General features: G+C 35.0%; 3 protein-coding genes across 4 annotated transcripts; 1 reads left to right on the top strand and 2 right to left on the bottom strand.

Annotated features, from left to right (window-relative positions):
* Positions 1-840: 840 nt before the first annotated feature.
* LOC111792417 (E3 ubiquitin-protein ligase) lies at positions 841-2406 on the bottom strand. The gene has a single exon (XM_023673871.2). The coding sequence runs from the start codon at positions 2248-2250 to the stop codon at positions 979-981; it is 1272 nt and encodes a 423-aa protein (XP_023529639.2). The 5' UTR covers positions 2251-2406; the 3' UTR covers positions 841-978.
* Positions 2407-4117: 1711 nt separating this feature from the next.
* Positions 4118-13492, bottom strand: LOC111792410 (polygalacturonase inhibitor (DUF639)). Of its 2 annotated transcripts, none has more exons than XM_023673856.2 (9): positions 13382-13492; positions 12098-12332; positions 11460-11629; positions 10681-10820; positions 8710-8887; positions 7981-8575; positions 7529-7641; positions 5740-5983; positions 4118-4434 (listed from the first exon to the last, which is right to left on the bottom strand). In XM_023673856.2, the coding sequence occupies exons 2-9, from the start codon at positions 12305-12307 to the stop codon at positions 4207-4209; spliced, it is 1878 nt and encodes a 625-aa protein (XP_023529624.2). In that variant the 5' UTR covers positions 12308-12332; positions 13382-13492; the 3' UTR covers positions 4118-4206. The 2 variants fall into 2 exon arrangements, with proteins under 2 accessions (XP_023529624.2, XP_023529614.2); XM_023673846.2 differs by having other exon boundaries at positions 12987-13485.
* A 3517-nt stretch (positions 13493-17009) lies between these two features.
* MIA40 (Cox19-like CHCH family protein) lies at positions 17010-20358 on the top strand. The gene is made up of 4 exons (XM_023673894.2): positions 17010-17191; positions 18781-18812; positions 18891-19016; positions 19980-20358. Exons 1-4 carry the CDS (start codon positions 17065-17067, stop codon positions 20184-20186), a joined length of 492 nt encoding a protein of 163 aa, XP_023529662.2. The 5' UTR covers positions 17010-17064; the 3' UTR covers positions 20187-20358.
* The last annotated feature ends 1045 nt before the right edge of the window (positions 20359-21403 follow it).

Below are 21403 nucleotides of genomic sequence, written 5' to 3'. Positions count from 1 at the left end.
GATTCTAAACAAGTTACGGAAAAATTGTAGTGATTTTTATATACACGGCTTTGGAGAGTCAAAAACAGATACGGTATATTCTTCCACTAATTATCCCACTCGTTTGACAAGTAAGAAAAGAAAGAACTTAAACCATTTGAATTATATACGGTTGAGGATTGTTGCAAGTGAGTTACACGTTGGCTAATTTAGGGAATTATCATAGGTTATAAGTAAAGGAATACATCTACGAGGCCTTCTGGAGAAACCCAAAACAAATTCGTTAAAAGTAGACAATATCATACTATTGTGGAGATCCATAATTTCTAAAACATGGTGTCACAGTCATACTCTAAACTTAGCCATGACAATAGAATTCTCAAGCATCGAATAAAGAATTGTGAGCCTTGAAGATGTAGTCAAAAGTGACTAAAGTGTCGAAAGGGTGTACTTTGTTCGAGGGCTCGAGAGAAGGGAGTCGAGCCTCAATTAAGGGAAGGACAAAGAATTGTGAGCCTCGAAAATGTAGTAAAAAATGACTAAAGTGTTGAATAAAGAGTGTAATTTGTTCGAGGGCTCGAGAGAAGGGAGTCGAGCCTCGATTAAGAGAAGGTTGTTCAAGAGCTTCATAAGCCTCAGGGGGGAGGATTGAAAGTAAAGGAATACATCTATAAACCTCCTGGGAAAGCCCAAAACAAAGCCATGAGAGCTTGTACTCAAAGAGGGCAATATCATACCATTGCGAAGATCGGTGATTCCTAACTTATTACTAACGTCGAATAATCATTTAGAAGAAGCAAATGGGCATATGATAATCATGCAACTTCAATTATGATGTCCTAATGAACTTCATTTATGATCAAAACAACACCCAAGTTTTATTTATATCAACATGAGATGCAAGCAACACAGCCATGGAATGTTCTTCACAAAACTCTATTTATGAACACAATTGATATGACTAATTAATACCAAAACATAGTGAAGATTTAGTTTCTCTTACCTTACAAGCCCCAAGTTGAGGATTCCCCATGATGTGTTGGTCCATGTCCTCTCTTTGGCTTTCATCAACAGCACTCTTCCCCAAGCAATCCAGCCGTCCCATGGCATCCTCTTGTCCCAAGCGCTGCCCCATTCAAGCATCAGCCTCACCCCTTCCTCGGCCTCCTTTTCAGCCTCCTCAAACCGCCCTTTCCCCAAATACAGCTGCGCCAACGCCACATGCGGCTCACCAACAAACGGATTCTTCTCCACACATCTCAACAGCAACTCCTCAGTTCTTTCAGATGTTTTGCAAATACCTTCCCAGTATGAATCCCTTGCTGTGATTTGATCATCTGCGTCGAGAATTCTTGTGCAGTTACTGAAAATTGGGGGAATTACTAGGTCTAAATCCTCGTCTCTTTCTGTTTTGAGCCCCAATTCGCCGTTTCGCTTTCTCTGTGCGATTAAAATGGTTTCCTCTCTCGCTATTAAGGAGTAGATCGCTCCCATTCTTGATGAGGAGTTCATCCATAGTCCAGGCTTGCCGTTTCCAGGCCAGAGAGATGTGTAATTATTACCTGTGAATTCGAGACGTCCGTTGGAGTTTTCGAACAACAAATCTTGAAATCCGAAGAGTTGATCGCTGAAATCGGCTATTGTCATCATGAGGAAAATCGCAACCACTCGCCTCGAAACCATCACGTCTTCTCCGGTTTTGATGTGCTTCACGGTTATGCCATCGGCTGGAAGAATCGACTGCAGTTTCTTTCTCCAGGTTTCATCGTCGTTGAAATGTCCGTTTTCCACGGCGTTCTTCAGCGATGCCTCGGAAACTTTGAGGTGATCGACGAGTTCCGAATCGGAGTAGCGGAAAAGAAGATCGTCATGAATTAGATGCTGCCGAGGAACGATACAAAACAGATGAATCAATCTCTCCGCCGCCTCACCGACATGGCCACGAACAATATCGCGGCCAGTAGATGGATCGAAAATAGCAAGATTGACGTAGGAATTGGAATACGCAGAGTGGAAGAGGCCGCACAAACAAACCGGCTCTTGAGCTTTCCAGATTTTGAGAATTCGGTAGATATCAACAAGGTGATCGAGGAAGGTGCTGTGCTTGTGCCAACACTCGCCGGCACCGACGGAACGGAGGACAGAGATGAGAGAGGGAAGGTTCGTGTTTACCTTTCCAAGTTCACCGCGAAGGAAAGGACGAACAGAGCATAACAGAGCATCAAGGTGGTTATTCTCCGGCGACGATGAATTGGACGAAGACGATGGCATGCTGATTTGAATTGTGAACGAATAATTTCCACCGGAGCTGAACCGGAGACGGCCGCCAGAAAAAATGAAGAAGAAGAACGAAGAGGCGTAGGCGTATTGATATTGGATATGGATTTGATGGTTTTGGTTCTACAAGACCGATTTGGGTTTATGGCTTATGCTTTTTATATATTTATATTATGATTTTTTTTTTTTTTTTTTTAATCTTTTAAAATAAAAAGAATGTGTTCAAAAGAATCTATAATTTAAAAACTTGATGTTACCATAATTTATGTTTAATTAAACAAAATTGTTTATGCATATATTTATTTTAATTTGATGAATTGAAAATTGAATTAAAGTAACTTATTATTGTTCAAAAGTCAATGATTCTACCTTTATCCATATAATAATTGAAGTAATAAAGATCATATATTCCGTGGGGTTGTCTTGTAATGTGAAAGCTGGTTGTAGGGACTGCCTTAAGGGTTTTGATTAATAAATTTTGATTGAATTAAACCGACAAATTTGGGATAGATTTGATTATTTATTTTAGACTTTGGAAAGTTTCGTTTTTATGTTTACCGAAATTTATTTTTAAAAAATACTTCTGGAGGTTGAATTGCTTTAAAAATACATATTTCTGTTAAAATAAAAAATGAAAATTTGATAAGTTTTATGGATAGTCATTTGTTCCTCCTAAAAAGATCTACTAAATTCATCGAGTTGTTCCAAAGAATCAAAACGGCGGCCAGTTATTAATGGAATTTCTTTTCGGCTCTGTATAAAATACTCATTTGGACGAGGGCTTCCAAAAACATCGTAAGCTAAGCCCGTGCTGACGAATAACCAACCTGCAATGAATAGAGAAGGTATAATAATGCTATGAATGACCCAATATCGAATACTTGTGATAATATCAGCAAAAGAACATTCTCCTGTGCTTCCAGACATGCCGAGCTCCACATATTCTTGTACAGTCAAAAGGGGATCAATTCCATAAAAGATGAATTCAATAAATAGAAATTAACTTTTGGATTTGTGACTATATATAAAATTAAGATCATTATTAAAATTTATTGCATCCAACTTTTATTTAAAAAAAAAATTGAGAATTTTAAAAACTTTAAAAATGCCCTTAAAAAATTTTCTTTTTTTTGAAAAATTCTTAGTAAATAATAGTTTTGTAACTCTTCGTGAAAATAACAATTTAGTCCCTTTAATTTATAATAATTGAATCTTTGTACTATTTATTTTGATAAAAAATAAAACCAAATAAAAATAGATATAAAGTTTGATGCACTTACGAAGTTTCGGAATTTCATCGACGGTACGACGATTCTTCAATCTCTGAAGAGTCCAACTTAGCTTTAGAGAGAGAGTAGAAGAACATGATAAGATTCAAATCCAATGGTATCTAAATAATTTGCTTGCCACGTAGGACTGATACACAAATTTTATCCTCTCCTTTTTAGAAAACCAATATTTATACGACCGAACCCAAAGTAATGAAGTCAATAAGTGTTTTTTAAAAGCCATTAAAGCCAAATAAACAACTCTCACAACAAAATATTTACAATAAAAAGAACTTCCTAGAAATGGTCTAAACAATATCAAACAAACCCATCTAAATCCTACGTAAAGCCTTGAGGGAAAGCCCAAAAAAGACAATGTCGTTACATCCTCTATCTCACTAAACATAAGAATCTGAATTGCCTAGTCCATATCTTGGCACTACAAAACCTTTTCTTTCTTTCTTTCTTTTTTTCATGTTCTAACTATTGTAACTTGCGTGTGAGCGTGCGTGCCTGTGTGAGTTACCCACTGCAAATATAATGAGAATCGTGCGACTGTAATCTTTTTAAGGAAATATAGATTTCTCGAGACATTAATAAATTAGACATATATATATACATACAAAAATATCTTCACTATGGTGATGAGACGATATGCAAAATCTCGACCCATCAACTCGCTTTATGATTTCTTTTTCTTATCATCATGTTTGACAAGATGAACAGGAGCTGCTGGAATTCTAATCCACCATTCCCTTCCCCGTCTAATCCATTTGTAACTGGTTTCCTTCCTGCATGGCATTTCCCTTGTATATGCCTCTACTAATGCTAGCATAATTATGTACTTAAATGGCATAAATGCAAAAACAAAAGCTGCAAAAACCAGCACTATAGCAGCCATGTCCGTCTCCTGCAACAAAGATCAAGGGATTACAAGCTTATATACACAGGAAATATGATACTTGATGACTTCTGAAAAGTACAAAAACGCTAGAGGCTAAAGGCCAAATATTTCTTAAGCTTACATAAAAAAAATAAAAAACAAAGAAAGAAAGAAAGAATGGAGGATTTTTTTTTTAGTACAATGTGGGGGAGGGGATGGAAACCTCATAATATGAACCAAGATATCTCAATCATATAATATTGATGCCACGTTAAGAAAAATCAAGTTTCATTTATGCAACAAATGCCTCAAGATACTTCATATGCAGCTTCATTTTTTTTTTTTTTTTTTTTAATAATAATTTCTAGTTATGATGTTTCTTTAACGTATTTAAAGGATTTATTTACATAGTAGCTAATTATGGTCGTAGAGTAGACATAGTGGCTAATTATGGTCATAAATATAAAAGTTACAACTCTTGGAATGCCTCATGGAAGGTTAAGGGTTTTAATTATGAGGCTATATAAAGCCATGTATATTGTCTTTGTAAAATAGACTCGAAAAATGTAGTAAAATGAGCATTTGTGCTTTCTTTTACCGAATAGCTAAGTTTCTGTGTAATTCTATATAGTTTAGGTTGCATGTATTCAAGCTTGACATGATCGAGTGATTCGAATCTCAAACAAGTGTTCTTGCCTTGAGATATTTGATCAACAAAGTAATCCGAATCTTACTTCCCTTGTAGTGATTCCTTATCATTTGGTATCAGAGTTTTCCTTCGGTTGATTCCTTATCATTTGGTATCATAGCTTTCCTTTGGATTGATTTCTTATCATTCCATCTCAAAGGAAGGAATAGATGTCTTGACCTATAAACTATGTTTATTCCATCCAACCTTTCATGATAAGGCCAGCAATCTCAAGCATATTTTTCTCTTCCTCTCAGTTATTTAGTTTTTTTGGAGGATTTGGGTGAGGAATGAGATAATTTTTAAAGGGTTGGAAAGGTATTGGGAAGATATGTGTGCTCTGGCTGGGATATGTTTCCTTTGAAGCCTGGTTCTTTATAGTTTTTCGTTTTTAAAAAGCACTACAGCTGTAGTTAAAAGATAAAGAGAAGCCGCCACCACACAAACCACCAAAAGTCGAGTAGAAAAAGGACTCCAAGAGAGAGAAAAACAAACAAATTTAGAAGCAAGACTCAAAGAGGGGTTGGGTTAAAATGTACAAGATTCAGATCATCCTCTGAAGTACTTTCTGGTGAAGAAGATAAAGGAAATAGTCAAATAATCAGATAATGGCTTTACTTCAAGGAAATATTCATAATATTTACCTGTGGAAGTACTGCAAATAAGAGAGCTCTTATTTTTAGGAGAAAGATATTCCCGTCTTGGATCAATGCTTCAACTTGAGTGATGACTTCTTGCAAGGTCAGCAACTGTTCTACAGCATTTCGATTAGGGGGGGCCGTGATCCTGTAGGGTTCTAGTGGCTTGCTTTGGCCAAACTTCCGGCGGCAAGTCATGAGAACCGCAAGAGATACTAGAATGCAAGGCAAAAAAAACCTTATCCAATTCCTGCATTTCAACATGGAAAAATTTCGTTGATCTCAAGCTATTATTACCTCCCACTAAAACTTTGATATATGGAATGAAGTTGAGAGGTTAATTGCAAGTAAAATCAGAATGTAACAATAGCTAAAACGAGGGGAAAAAATATTAACTAGCCATTCAATTGAAGCTTATCAATCATCATTTATAAACATCTTATTCAGATAAGGAATACCAACATTATCCAAAATCCTAATTGGTGCATTTTGCGAAAAGTATTTGGTAACGGCATACTATCTCTTTCTTTCAAGTCATTTGATCGGTTATAGCCACTGGTTCCAAGCTCCTGGACATTTTTTCAATTGCATCTGTCATTCGCTGAACAACATTAACCAACAAAATTTTCAATTCCTCTCCGAACTTAAATTTGGAGGTCTGAAAGAAGTGTTCGGGATCAATGCTATAATTGCAGAATCTTCAACTTCAATAAGGATCTTCTTTTAACCTTTGGGGATTGGGAGAAGCAATGGACTTCTTAAAGGGATTGAGATTGAGGAAGGAGGTGTGCCTCTGGCCGAGTTTCATGCCTCTATTGGTGTGAGATCCCATATTGGTTGGAGAGGAGAAAAAAGCATTCTTTATAAGGGTGTGGAAACCTCTCCTTATCAGGCGCGTTTTAAAAACCTTGAGGGGAAGTCCAAAGAGGACAATATCTGGTAGCGGTGGACTTGGGCCGTTACAATTGGAGTGTTAGTTTCGAAGGAGAACAAAGCCCTTTTTATATAGTTAGTTTTGTCTGGCTCCTTCTGATGGACCCTTTTCTGGATGTCCCTTCCCATTTTCATCATCTCCCTCAATAGAAGTGTAGTTTTCATAAAATTAAAAGAAAGAGAATGAGAAGATCATGTCGTTGTGCTCCAACCAGATGTACCAAAGGAGACCACAAGCATGAACTCAAAGGCTAGAGGACTTTCTTCTACCCTCTAAGGTTAAAACTGGAGATAAATTCAATAGGTTGTTGATCCTAGCAAAATGAAGCTAAAATTGGTGAGTATCTGGAAATTGTAACCATAGATTGATCAAGAAGTTACAAGAAAGGCATATCATGAAGTTTCTTTGCAGAACCACGTAATGGTAAAGCTGCTCCAATGTCCTTTAAATCACAATTTCTTTAGGAAAGTTAGAGTTGATGGACCTAAGTGGATACAATAAATATCAAAATGAAATAAAAGACCCTTCTATCACTTCTCAAGCTCATCACTAATAAATTTTACTACCAAAAAGCATGAAGATTTATGATTATGCCCGAAAAACTATTATCAATTCCATAATCACTCATGATCAAATGTGCTGAAATCCTATCCACGTAAAATGTCTTGACAGATTAAGAACTTAATCCAAACACAGCCTTCAAATAGGTAAAAGTAAAAAAGACCAGCATACTATAGCATGCATATAACTTACAAGCTTTGCTTTGGAACACAGTTATTTATGAGTCAATTAAGCGGCACACCAAGATATCAATGCTCTATTTCGACACAAACATGAAAGCTCCAGAAAATTAGTAGTTACCATATAATAGCGTAGCAAAACAGCAGTAGAAAAAATGTTGATGTGAAAGTGTCTTCCCATGAGGCCAAAATTTGAATATTTCTAGCCAATACCAGAAATGGAAACAACAGTTCCTGGACAGAGAGAGAAAGATTCAGATCCAAGATACACTCCCAAAGAATTCAATATTTTTCTTTGGTTAATCGTTCAAGCATGCAAAAAATTACCACCTATCCGGTATTAAATTTATCAATTTGGTTCACACAAACAGAGAAGTGGAGATTGAAATTCCCCATATTTCCTCCAGTATGTAAAATAAAAGAAAAAACATTGAAACATGATAGTGATGATAAGAGTTGTTGATCAAGAAGATATACAAGTCTACAAGTTAAATCAATTTAAATTTTAACTCGATAGCTTGCGTATCTTCCAAGTATCTCATAGAAGGAAATTGTTTTCTCCAACAAACTTACCTTCATTACTGCAAGATTTGTATCAATACCCTCCACTTTCACTTTGTCAACAGTTGCTTGTGCAGCTTCAGCCCTGCCTGAATCTGATATTGATTGTCTCACTATAACGTCCAAGGGATTAGTCTCACAAACCCAAACATCTCCAACTAAGACTGCATCGCATTCATAACCTATCTCTTTCTGTAAGGTGAATCCAAGTTGACTTAATGATAGAAGAAAAATTGGAGACAATTGTCGTTGCTGCTTTGCAGGTGGATTCCCAGAAGCATCATGCTGAACACTATCTCTATTTATCAACATCAATCGACTCAAGAGAGTTTCCAAAATTGAATCTCTCCCAGGAAGACTTTCTGTCAGATTAAAAGTGAGTAATGTTCTGTATTGTGATGCAAAAACATGACAAGCATCTTTAACTGCATGAATTCTGAAAATGCCAAAAATTGCCCTTGCAAGTACTTCTGATTTCTGAGTTTCATTAAGATTGTTCTTCCTGATAAACTTATGTGCTCGCAGGACCTCAAGACAGATATCCAACCAATAATCCCGCCGAGAACTGCCTTTGAATTCAGGAAACTCCAAATAAACAGGTTCTATCCTGTAAAGGATCATTAAAGCGTTTAACCATAAAATAAATTAATAAAAATAACCTCAAAGGAAGGGAAAACAAAGATTAGAACCTAGGGACTAGAATATATAAAAGTATTTCATATCGATCAAGAGATATCATACACAGATGTTGACTTGTACATAACAGCTTTATCAAATAGACGAGCACCCAATGGTCCTGTAAGTTCAGGTTTTATTTGCTGTTTCATACCAGCTCCCAGATCATATCTAACAGCTTTGTCGTATATACCAACACCCAGTGACTCAAAGTAGAAGGCATGATTGGTCAGTGTCAACCTCCCTGCATGAATAGATAAACCAGATCAAACGCAGATGTGGAGGGAAAACGCTTGATGAATATCTTCACCGCAGAGCAATCAAGTGAATACTATATCACACATGATATGAAACTCCTAGCCTATTGGATCCAAAAACCCTTATGAATATGCAAACCCCTAAATCTCAAATGTTATGAAACTCCCGAGAATTTGATCTAACAACCTTATTTAAAAATAAGACTTTTAAATCTAAAATATACAAGAACACCAAAACAATAAGAAATCACCTCAAGGGAAAGTAAGATTCAGATTACCTTATTGATCAAATATCTCAAGACAAGAAAATTTGTTTGAGATTCAAATCACTCCACAAGCAAGATTGATCAACTCAAAATTGAATAATTCTAAGCTCGCAATCTAAATTATATAGAATTGCAAAGAAAACTTTCTTTTTACTACATTTTTCAAGTCTATTTTACAAAGACAACATGACTTTATATAGCCTCAAAATAAAACCCTTGATCTTCGATGATACATTTCAAGAGTGGTAACATTCACACTTTATGACCATAATTAACTAGTATATAAATTTAATCTAAAAAGTAAATAAAAAGTCATAAAACTGAAAAAATATACTAATGAAACATGACTTCACTTAATGTGACTAGAGTTTATCTAGTGGTAATTTGAACAACATTTTTTTCACATCTTCCTCGAACTTCATATTACATGATTGAGATGCCTTGGTTCATATCAACACAACCCCCGTAAGTTTATTCTTTTAGACTCCTATTGTAGAAAATGTCCAAAAGCATTTCTCTAGGACAAGAATGGTTCCCCCGGGGGATTTCACTATGTCAATGGGACAAAAATGGATCTATGTCAATGAAGTTACATATGTGTGATGGCTCTCGTTGGTGATTTTCTGGTGTTTCTAGGCCAACTTTGAGTAGATTAGAGTAGTTCTAGTGTGAGTTCTGGGGAATTTAAAGTTTCTGGCCAGTTGAGCTTAATTGTGACTCCTTGGTCTTCATACATCTTTTGCAACTTAAGAGCTTTATTGTGACTCCTTGGGCAGTCCTAGTGTGAAGAGATTTATTGGAACTCTCTAACCATTTCCTAAAAAGACAAACCAACCTCTCTTCTTACACTTACGAGAATCAGAATGCACTTCTTATTCATTTATCAGAATGCACCTTTTTTTTTTTTTTTTTTTTTTTAATTATTCAAATGCAAGTCAAGCATTCATCTTAGACAATGAAAGACTCAATAGAAAAAATTACAATTTCAGCTTTCAAATAGAACTCATTCACCTTTTTTTGCAACTTAAGTTTATTGGAAATAGAGATGAAAAAACAACGATGGTTCTAACCACTGCACTTGATTCCACAGCAATCTTATGAAAAAGGAAGACTTATCTCTTTTCTCCTCCAATTTGAAAGCATCAATCCTTTAGTCACAAAATAATTAACTATTTTATACACTACAACTTCCAAAATCTATAATCCAAAAAAAAGCTCATAATCTGGGCCAAAATCTCCAAAGAGAGAACTATCTCCCCTTTCTTAGTCAATAAACAACTATAATCTATCCAACATGGATAATATATATTTTGACCGACAAAGTAAGGAATGCTGAATTTTTCAAAAAAAAAAAAAAAAAAAAAAAAAAGGAAAGAAACATGAATTTTTATTCATGGCTAAAAAACTATGATAGAGAGAAGGAAACTTGGATCTTAAACTTCAATCTTCAAAATTTAAACTGAGGTAGTTCAATCTGTTTAGTCTTGGATTACATTTGTAGAAACAAGACTCACCAGGCCACGCAGAAATGCCAATATGCTGAAGCACTGGTTGAGTGGGTAGCGTACCCTCAACTTCAAGGACAATTTCTCCTTCGGAAAGATGAAGACTTCCAGTTGATGGGTGCAATCCATGTTTGGTTGCCTTAATAACCCTGCGAAACAGATATCGTGATAATCCTTTCCTAAGAGTGATATTAGTGAAACAGATGTCGTGATAATCCTTTCCTAAGAGTGATATTAGTCCATGAACTAACTTAGTCTGGAACAGAAAAGGTCATGATCCAGAAACAGATAGGTCCCACCTTAAGACTTCTTCAGTGACCATTTGATATTCACAAAAAAAATAAAATTAATATATAATAGTTGCAATATATTTCTGTTACAAGGTGCAATTATCATACACTACACACAAGCTTGAATGTAACCGCATGTAATATAAAAACCCGAACATTAAACGACAATCATTCTAACAATGCTGCAGAAGTATAAACTGAGCAAAAGCGGATTAAATAATACTTTACTGAACCAAAAACATGAATCCAGAACTGATCTTAAAATCAACTTTCGTTGAAGAAACAAAAAACTAATCTTAAAAGAACAAACTTCAAAATAGAAGATCATAAAATCCAAGGTGTATGTTTGATAACCATTTCATTTTCTGTTTTGTGTAGAACAAAAACTGTATATCACACATTTAAAGCTTTGTTAACTAAACCTGTATAAGTTGGAGAAACGATTTCGATCACATGTATAAAATCACACAATTTCACACTAACGAAGCAAGTTCTTACTTTTCAAGACTTCTTATATACTTGTCAAAGACAAGAAAATGGAGTCGGTGACTTGAAGAACTCGTCAAAGAGTCAAAAAGATTGTGAACAGTTATGAGATCGGCAAGCGCAATGCAAGCAGGAGCTATCCGTGCAAAAGCTTCTCGTCCAACAGTTTTCTTGTCATCAACCTGATCATCATAATACAAGAGTTCTAAAAACTAGTACCTCAAAATCTCCGTCAATGCTAGCAAAACAATCTTCAAAGTACCCATCCTAGACATGAGATAACATAAGTGCCTATCAAGTTGCAGATAAGAAAACAAGAATGTTATGAACCCGAACAGCCATGTTTTTAGAATTTGAATAAAATAGTGACCACTCTTCCTTATCCTCTACTTCCTCATTTACTGCAAGAAGCAGTTTCCTACAGTTGGAAAGAGGATTTAGAAACACCATCAATTTCTTCTCTCCCTCTTTTTTTACTATCTTTGTAAATAAATTTTTTAAAAACAAACTAAAAGCTAAAATTATCCCAAATTCCGCCCCTCCACATCCCATCTCCAACCCCACGAGAGAAAAGAAAGATGCATTTAAGTGATAATCTCACTCTATCTTACTAAATATCAATGGAGTATAATAATGGTAGACTGTCTCACTTGCGGCAGTGGTTCGGTTTCACTACCAGGGCACTCCCAAGCGAGCATCATGTCGTATGTCAAGCGACGAAAATCCTTGTCACTTAAATAATCTGTACGTCTATTCATTGAATAGAGTGTTTGGTATGAGCAAAATTCCAACAAACTTCTAGAATAAGTTTCGGGTTCCTTATTAGCTTCAGGTTGCTCTGAATCAAAAATGTGTTGCATTTCTTCAATGGACGTTTGAAGAATCCTGCATAACAGAATTGCCTTTAGATGCATGAAATGACGATGACATAAAAGCTGAAGTCAATGTCGAGTTGTGGAGATTGCATAACAAATGCTGAACCCAAACTATGCCTTCAATATGACATGCAACATATCTTTAAAAGCGCTTAAATTATTGAAATCCTCTGGCTAAAAATGTGTAAACTGTGCAATAATGCAATAGTTAATGAAGAAGAACAAGAGGAAGTGATTAGTTTGAAAGATATGCCTAATTTGAATGGACGGGCTTCACACATACTCGCATTATTGTCCATGGATCATGAGTGCAGCGATTGATTATTAATAGTCATATTCGAGTTCTTCAACAGTAACTAGAAAAATTCCCGAGAATCAGTCATTTGCACATGATGAACAACTAATCATCCTACTTCAAATCACATGTTAGAACAACTTTTACTCAAGTATATCACCAGTACGGTAGCATTTTATCATTACGCATGAATAACAGTCATAGTATCACAAAATAGATGGTAAACACATCAAATTTTGAAGAAAAATAGCAGCTGACATTGTAAGATAAAGTCTTCAGCATTAACATTACAATGCATGCAAACTCGTGCAGAAATATACAAGATAACAGCAAAGAAAACATTCGACCAATACAAAAATGAAGAAATACTTGGAACAACGAGCGACAACAGAATTTGCGAAGGAAGAGAGCTGAGGGATGGAATAAGGAGAATCGTCTCCATTCTTCGTTTTTTTGCGGTGAAAGATGGATCTGAATGTGTTCGGTTGGTTCTTTTTCAAGGTCTCGAATCCTGTACTTTTCACTTTCTTCACCATTATCTCGTGGAAACCAGATATTTGTCCAATTTAAGAAATTGTCGAATGAGCAATTACAAATTCAAGAAATGGATTGATCGAGAGATGATTTGCTCGATCCCTGTTGTAACCTTCACTTTCTTCGCCATTATCTCGCGGAAACCGGATATTTGTCCAGTTTAATTCGAAATCGTTGAATGAGCAATTACAAATTGAAGAAATGGATTGATCGAGAGAGATGATTTGAACCTGTTCGTAGTCAATGTTTCTCCAGTTCAGCCTCTCACATTATTCTTCCTCGAATCATCTGCTCTCATTTTCGTCATGGAATGATCACATGCATTATTTCTTTCGTAAATCCTATGGTTTTAAAATTTTAAATTTTGTTTGGATGGTTCCATCATCATTTGTTTCAATTCCGTAGTGCATCAATTTGAATGGATTGGTGTCCCGAGCAACTCAAATAAAGTTTATAACTCAATTCCCTATTTTGGATTGATTTGAGTGAAATGGTTGAGTTGTATTTTTTTTAATTATTTTTAAAAAATTATATTTATCTATCTGATATATTATATTAATAATTAAAATATCATAAAACTCAAATAAAAAAATTATATTTAAAAATAGTGTTGAGTTATAACCCTATTTTTGGGTTAGTTCGGCTTGTTAGATGGAACACGACTCTCCACAATCGTGTGATATTGTCCATTTGAGCATAAGCTCTCATGGCTTTGCTTTGGGCTTCTCCAAAAGACTTCACGCCAATGGAGTTAGTATCTCTCACTTATAAACCTATGATCATTCCCTAAACTAGCCGATGTAGGACTTTCATCATCCAACACGACTGACCCAACAAAAAAATGACAGTCTTCAAACAAAATTCAATTTGTTGTTTCCAAAACTTCGACGGAACTCAAATATAAAAAAAAACTTTATTTCAACCCGATTTTTATAGTTTGAGTTAGTTAATCTGAGTTTGTAGGTTCACGTATCATTTGAGTTGACACTCTCGTAGTTTAATCAAATTTCATAAATATCTTTTTTTTAAATTTAAATATTTAATATTTTGATCCTATATAATGTTTTAATCAGTTAAACTATGCTCAAATTGATTTATAATGGCAGTTTATTACATTACATATCATACATTAAAGTGAGCTTACTCGATGATAATTGAATTGTTCGTTCTTTCCATGAAGTCGAAAATTCACATTGTCAAAAAAAATGTTATCTGTTTAAAAAAATATTGATATGTGGAAATCACTACAAGGGGAGTAAGATTCGGATTACCTTGTTGATCGAATATCTCATGGCAAGAACATTGTTTGAGATTTGAATCACTCCACAAGCAAAATCGATCATGTCTAACTTGAATGATTCTTGTTGATCAAATATCTCAACGCAAGAACACTTAATTAAGATTTGAATCACTCCACAAGCAAGATTGATCATGTCGAGCTTGAATGATTCTACATGCAACCTAAACTACATAGAATTGCAAATAAACTTAGTCATTGGCTCAAGAAAAGCACAAATGCTCATTTTATTATAGTTTTTAAGTCTTCTTACAAATACAAGGCTTTATATAGCCTCAAAATGAAACTATTAAAGACATTACGAGAATTGTAACATTCATACTCAATGATCATAATTAACCATTATGTAATTGTAACTTAATGTAAATAAAAGTCTGAAATATAATAACTCTAAATTGCTCTAAATTGTAATTCACTCAAAATTTATAACATGAAACTTCATTCTTCTTTAATGTGATATGAATTGAAATATCTTTTTGATAATTTTAACAATAAAGTATATTGTATAATTGATGTCTCTTGGTTCATATTAGGGGTGTACATTCAACCCGACAATTCGACAACCCGGACCGACCCAACTCGAACTACAAGGATTGGGTTGGGTTGGATTAGCATTTCGGGTAGGTTGGGTTCATTTTTCTAAACCCAAACTGAATCGGTTCGATTTCGGGTTCGTGGGTAAAACCCTCGGGTTGACTCGAGCCAAATTCAAATATATAAAAGGCCGGTTGAAAAAGACTCACACATTAGTTCGAATCCTAACGATTAAAGATAGACAAGTAATTGTAAATTTTAATTTAAATATATTTAAAGATAAACCATATATTTTGCTAGTTGAATGTTCACCAATTATGTTCTAATATATTTATTTTCTATTTGTTGCAACGTTATTATATTTCTAAATATATTTAAAGATAGATAAATCAGTAATTCTAAATTCTAATGTATTTATTTTCTATTGGTACGTAACATTATTATATCACAATTTTATATATATATTATTTTTCTAATAGTTTAGGACTATCTATGTGATGATGTATAAGTAAACATATTTCAATTAAAATATATATATATATATATATATATATATATATATATATATATATATATTTATATACCATATCTTTAAACTAATCATTTTTATTGTTTATTTAATTTCATGATATATCTTTATACTTTTTCTATTTTAACCCATTTTCAAGAAATGTCCGGCATTCTTTACTTTATGACATATTAAACTATGTTAATATGTCATAAATTTCACTCGAACTATGTTAATATGTTACAATTTCGCTCGTTGTTTTTTGTTTTTTGTTTTTTTAATAATTATGGATTGATTTGTGTTTGTTCGTAAATCTTTAATATATTTTATATAAGATTGTATCCGAATAATTATAAATTATGAATAAATAAAACTTAAAAAAAAAAATTTAACAACCCAACCCGAACCTAACTCAAAAATAGAGGGTTGGGTTGGGTCGGGTTGTGAAAAGTTTCGGGTTGGGTTGGGTTACCAATCCAACCAACCCGAACTTTTGGGTTGGGTCAAAAAAATCGTTCAACCCAACCCAACCCGGACCATGTACACCCCTAGTTCATATCAAATATTTATATGAATTCAATTACTCATGACATTTCACGAATGTTTCAAAATTATCATTAAAGTATAAAATCTTTAGAATTTTGGACGAAAAATATAGTAGTGACTCGTACGCTTTATCTGGATTAATTTTTCAATTTTAATAATTTTTTTATTAATTACAAAGTAGTTAAACAAAATAGTTTAAATTGGTGGGAAAATTTAAACTTATGATCTCTGGGTGGCAAGATCCAATTTTGTAGTATTGTGTTACGTTCATATTGGCAATTTAATTTTATGATTTAAAAAATGTTTCAATTTAATTACTGGACAATCCAAACTATAAAGATTGGATTGTGTTAGATTTTATTCGGTTTGGTTGAGTTAAACTTATAAAAAAACCGAAAGTTCTATTCCATTTATAGATTTACATTTTTTATTGTCAGGTAAACCAGACCAACTCAAAAATAAGGTTACAATCCAACCCAATGTTAGAATATTTAACATTTGTAGTAGATGTTACCAATATTAGGGATACATTGTGACGTTCGATATTTAAAATTTATATATATATATATATATTTTATATAATGTAATAATAAGATTTTTAAAAAATAATATAAAAATCTTAAAAATATATTAAACAATATATTTTCGAAAGATTTAAACATTTTAACTTCATTCATTTTAGACATTAAATTTTCATCATAATTAAATTAATATATTATTTATTAATATTACTAAAATAAGATTTTGACTTAAATAAATATGTGAATGAGCATAGTTAGAGATTAATACGGTAATAATATCATTTTAAAAAATAAAACAAATTAAATAAGATAATTAGCAATTTTTTTATTAAAAATTTATTTAAAAAAAATCTTATTATTTGTTTTAAAAAGTTATTTTTTTTATATAAAAAAAGTCATTATTTATTTATTTATTCTTTTATTTTTTTAAAAAAGCTCCATTTTTCTTCGGTCCGCCTTTTCAGAGCTTATACGGTTTCCAACTTGAGTTGTGGACTTGAGAGAAGGATGGGTCAAACGGAGAGCGTAGCAGCGGCATCGTCTCCGAACGATCTACCACAAAGCCGGAATCCGTCTCCAAGTCCTGTCTCCGGTTCCTCTTCGGAATCTCCCTCCATGGATTCTCTAATTGCAGGTTCGTCGTCTTCTTACTGAGTTCTTCTTGTCTTTTTGTTCAGTTCGTATTCCTAGTGTCTATAAAACTGTGTCTGTAGGTTAACGAAGCGATTTTTTTCATGTGAGAACGAATCGTGTTCGAGAAATTTAAATTTCGAGCGCTAAAAGATCTATGGAGTATCATGAATTTTGCTGAGTTGATTTTCTGTTCGTTTTATTGATTTTTTTCTTTCCTTCGTAGCATGTTTTAACTACATTCAGTTCTTGGAACGTTGCCGTGTTTGTATTGGAAGATTAAATAAGGTTTTCTAAATGAAACTGAGGTTTCTGGTAGTTTGAGACTAAGCATTGAGTTGAAGAGAGCTTGTTGGAACATGCGGGAGGGTTACAGAATACATGAGCTTGTACTGGCAATACTTCACAAATGAAGAGTCACTTACTATCCAAATATGTGAAATACTAAGCTGACAGCACACAACTTAAAGTGGCCTATAGGCTAGAGGTAGGAGAGTTAATTCAATTTCAACAGGACAGCGATGCTTTAGTTCAGCTCTCTCATTTTGGAAAGAGATATAGGAGGGATGACAAGATAATCTAACGTGGATTCCTTGTTCTTCAGCACTTTAAACGAGTGGTAACTCTCGTCCACCATCAAATAGAGGACTAAGATTTTTGTTTCATGTTTGGTTTCAATAGGAAGTTTGAATTGTTTGAAACGAAGGATAGCCTCTTTGTTCATTTTTATAAATTCACGTGGGGAAGAGACGATTGTAGATATCCCATGACTTGCAAAACAATTTCATTTAATTGTACAACCACCTGTGAAGAAGTCATCAGCTTCCATTTAGTGGTCGGTATTTTATTTTTTTGATTCTGTGAATAAGGAAATTTCATGGGTCTGTCTGTCGGCATTATTGTATGAGGGGATAAACACAATGGACAACACTCGTTAGTTTCTTGCTGCTGGAAGGTGTTCTTCAGGCTTCTAATCTGTAGCTTCTAAGAATTGGAGGGCCAAATTTTTCACGGATGAAAGTTGTATCGATCTAATTTGTGAGAGGTTACTTGTAGACCAGACTTCTTAGAGGAGTGCATCCAATCGAAAATTTTCCAGTGAAAACTTAACCTGATTGCACCATGCTTCAACTGCATGTGGTTTATTTTATAGTTCTTCATTGATGGGGAATTTTTTTGAGCAAAATGCTAAGCAATTGTTGCAGCCATACTACCATAAAACTGCTGTTTTCTGTAGACTAACAAGTGAGCTCGTGCGTTATTATTCAGGTAAGGGAGAATACTATAGAGTTCATATGATCCCAAACTGAAAGTGTCTATGAAAAGAAAACCACAAACTACCACACGTCAGTTGTGAAATACTAAGCTCGCATCACAAGAGATGACCGAAAAAATTGAATGATACTGTCATTTAATCTGAAACAGAACGATATTATTTGTCTAGTGTAATTTAACAATTCTTTGTTTTAAGTTTATTAGGTTTAAATACAGATAAAATTAAATATTGTTTGCAATTCCTGTTGTACTATTTTTGTTTGGTGTTAGATTTGAGAACATGTTTGATAATCAACAACGTTGTTGTCATTCGTGCAGAAGCTGCAGCTTATGGCAATGAAGCAAATGAGGTTTGTCCACTCTAAAGATCTAAGTTTTCTTTTGAAGTTGGAATTGCCAACAAAGAAGTTGACCTATGCTTCTTTCAGTCTCTTGAGGCCAAAGCTAACAGAGCGTTAGAGTGCCCCTGCATAGCTGACTTGCGTAAAGGTCCATGTGGGGTCCAATTTTCTGATGCTTTTCTCTGCTTCTTCAAGAGTACTGCAGAGGAAAAGGTAAGGAAAAAGATGGAACCACCCCATCCACTAACTTTTAAGTTACATTTTCAATCGTTATCCCTTAATTGTTGAGTCAATTTGTTCTCTATACGTTTAAAGTTTCATTGTGGTTCATACTTTTGCGTTAGAACTTACCAAATGTCTTTGACGGTAGTGAGAGATAATTGGAATTCAAAATAGCAATTAGTTTGTACATTTAAGTTATTTAGAGTATGTTTTTGGTTGAAAAGTAGAAACAAGGGGCTATGACTAATCTTGTCTAACTCTGCAACTAATGTGCTCCTTAGATTTCTATTACTTTTTCCTTTAAATTTTATTTATTATTTTTATAATTTACTACATTAGGTTTATTTTCTGCTTTTTCACTAAAGAGGAATGTAACTATGACATCCCACATCGGTTGGGGAGGAGAACGAAACACCCTTTATAAGGGTGTGGAAACCTCTCCCTAGCAGACGCGTTTTAAAAACCTTGAGGGGAAGCTCAAAAAGGACGATATCTGCTAGCGGTGGGCTTGGGCCATTACAAATGGTCTCAGAGCCAACATTGGGCGATGTGCCAGCGAGGAGGTTGTTCCCCGAAGATGGGTAGACACGAGGTGGTGTGCTAGTAAGAACCCTGGGCCCAGAAGGGGGGTGGATTTGGTGGGGTCCCACATCGATTGGAGAAAGGAACGAGTGCCAGCGAGGATGCTGGACCTTGAAGGGGGGTGAATTGTGAGATCCCATATTGGTCGGGGAGGAGAACGGAACACCCTTATAGTGTGGAAATCTCTGCATTTTAAAAACCTTGAGGGGAAGCCCGAAATGGAATTAAGCTTTAATGAAATAGATGGGAAATCTGAATTAGTAAAAGTATAAGAATTAAAGTGAAACAGGAATGGGATTGAAAGTTTGTTTGGTATCTTCAAAGAAAATTGTGGCACATACTAACAGCTAAATTGTGATTGATTTTTCGAAGGGATCGGACTGCGTGCATCCTTTTGTGGCTTTGCAGAGCTGCATAAAAGCAAACCCTAATGCATTCTCAAAGGATGTATTGGATGAAGAAGAAGAAGCAGAGGAAGAGGAAAGGGAAAAGCAGAAGGCTGAAGAGCCAACACAAGATTACAGAATCATTCCTCCTTCATGGTCTAGAGAACCTCAAGCTCCCAAGTCCAAGCTTTAGCTCAGACCATGAGCTTCCATTTTGCCTGCCCTGGTATGAATGATTATTATGATTATTTTATTGGGGATGAGCCTACATTCTTCAAATAAATATGTTTGAAAATCTGCTAGTTACATTGTAGCAAATATTCCTGATTTTTAAAAGGTAAAGAGTAGACATGAACTTTACTCGAGTCTTAAACGACTTTACAAGGATTCGAATACGCTAGAGCTCTTAAGGTTGATGGGTTATGGTAAGAGTAGCTTAATTTCCAACGCTCTAATGATATGAGTTTTCATTTTTTCAAAATTTATCTAGATATTTTTTCAAAATTTATCTAGATTTTAACTCGTTAGGTATTAGTAGTAATAATAATTATTATTATAAGTTGGTCGTTAGTCAATTGTGAGTATCCAGGCAAGTAGCTGGAATTCACACAACTCGCTGGAATTCACGCAATCTCGACAACAACACACGTCAACCGTTTCTTCTCCCATTCTCTTTAGAAATGCTCTCCCAATCTTCTCCCTCATTTAAATTTGGTTTTCAAGCATTACACCGAATTAGTTCTTTGTTGAAAAATCGTAAATTGTTGTCACAGATCAGAATCCTTCCCTCTTTCGTTTTCATTGAACTTGAGCTCGGTCTCCTCCGAACTTCTTCTAAAGTTCAACCCTGCGTGATCTACCGTGTTTTGGGAAGATTTACATTGTAAATCTACCGTAGAACCAACGTCGTTGAGCTCACCAGAGGAGGAATCAAAATTTGTAGCAAATCTACCGTAGAACCAACGTCGTTGAGCTCACCAGAGGAGGAATCAAAATTTGTAGCTTCTGCAGAGAAAAAGAGGTCCACGAGCCATAGAGTTGGGTCAACCCGAACCCGACGTGTAGACCGATCCAGCATCCCAGGGCATACGAGCCCACCGGCCCACAACCTACCAGGCGCGAAGCCCACGCATGTCTCGGCCCAGCTCCAGGCCCACAAGTCCTCGACCCAGTTCCTCACCAACAGGCCCACAAGTCCTCGACCCAGTTCCTCGCCAACAGGCCCACCACACGAACTCGGTCAACCCAACTACGGGCCCACAGACCTAACCCCTCACGTGGCCAGGAAGGGCGGCCATGAGGGAAGGCACAGCCACTGCATAACAAGGTTCAAAGATGCAATAACACAAACAAATGAAGCTGCTGGCTTAGTAGAATGGATAATTTGTTCATGATCTGTTGATGATCATC

Source organism: Cucurbita pepo, chromosome 1 (genome assembly GCF_057944985.1).
Source record: "Cucurbita pepo subsp. pepo isolate OVF chromosome 1, ASM5794498v1, whole genome shotgun sequence".
Lineage (NCBI taxonomy): Eukaryota > Viridiplantae > Streptophyta > Magnoliopsida > Cucurbitales > Cucurbitaceae > Cucurbita > Cucurbita pepo.
This window is presented reverse-complemented; position numbering and strand designations above follow the sequence as displayed.

What these genes read in the sequence shown, in the direction of transcription:
- LOC111792417 (XM_023673871.2), bottom strand. Translation starts at nt 2,250, where the DNA reads ATGCCATCGTCTTCGTCCAATTCATCGTCGCCGGAGAATAACCACCTT.
- LOC111792410 (XM_023673846.2), bottom strand. Translation starts at nt 13,153, where the DNA reads ATGGTGAAGAAAGTGAAAAGTACAGGATTCGAGACCTTGAAAAAGAAC. An exon ending in GTTGTCGCTCGTTGTTCCAA is followed by an intron (nt 12,333 to 12,986) that starts GTATTTCTTCAT and finishes TCTGTTATGCAG; the next exon opens with GATTCTTCAAACGTCCATTG. An exon ending in ATGTACAAGTCAACATCTGT is followed by an intron (nt 8,576 to 8,709) that starts GTATGATATCTC and finishes GATCCTTTACAG; the next exon opens with GATAGAACCTGTTTATTTGG.
- MIA40 (XM_023673894.2), top strand. Translation starts at nt 17,065, where the DNA reads ATGGGTCAAACGGAGAGCGTAGCAGCGGCATCGTCTCCGAACGATCTA. An exon ending in CATGGATTCTCTAATTGCAG is followed by an intron (nt 17,192 to 18,780) that starts GTTCGTCGTCTT and finishes TCATTCGTGCAG; the next exon opens with AAGCTGCAGCTTATGGCAAT. An exon ending in AGAGTACTGCAGAGGAAAAG is followed by an intron (nt 19,017 to 19,979) that starts GTAAGGAAAAAG and finishes GATTTTTCGAAG; the next exon opens with GGATCGGACTGCGTGCATCC.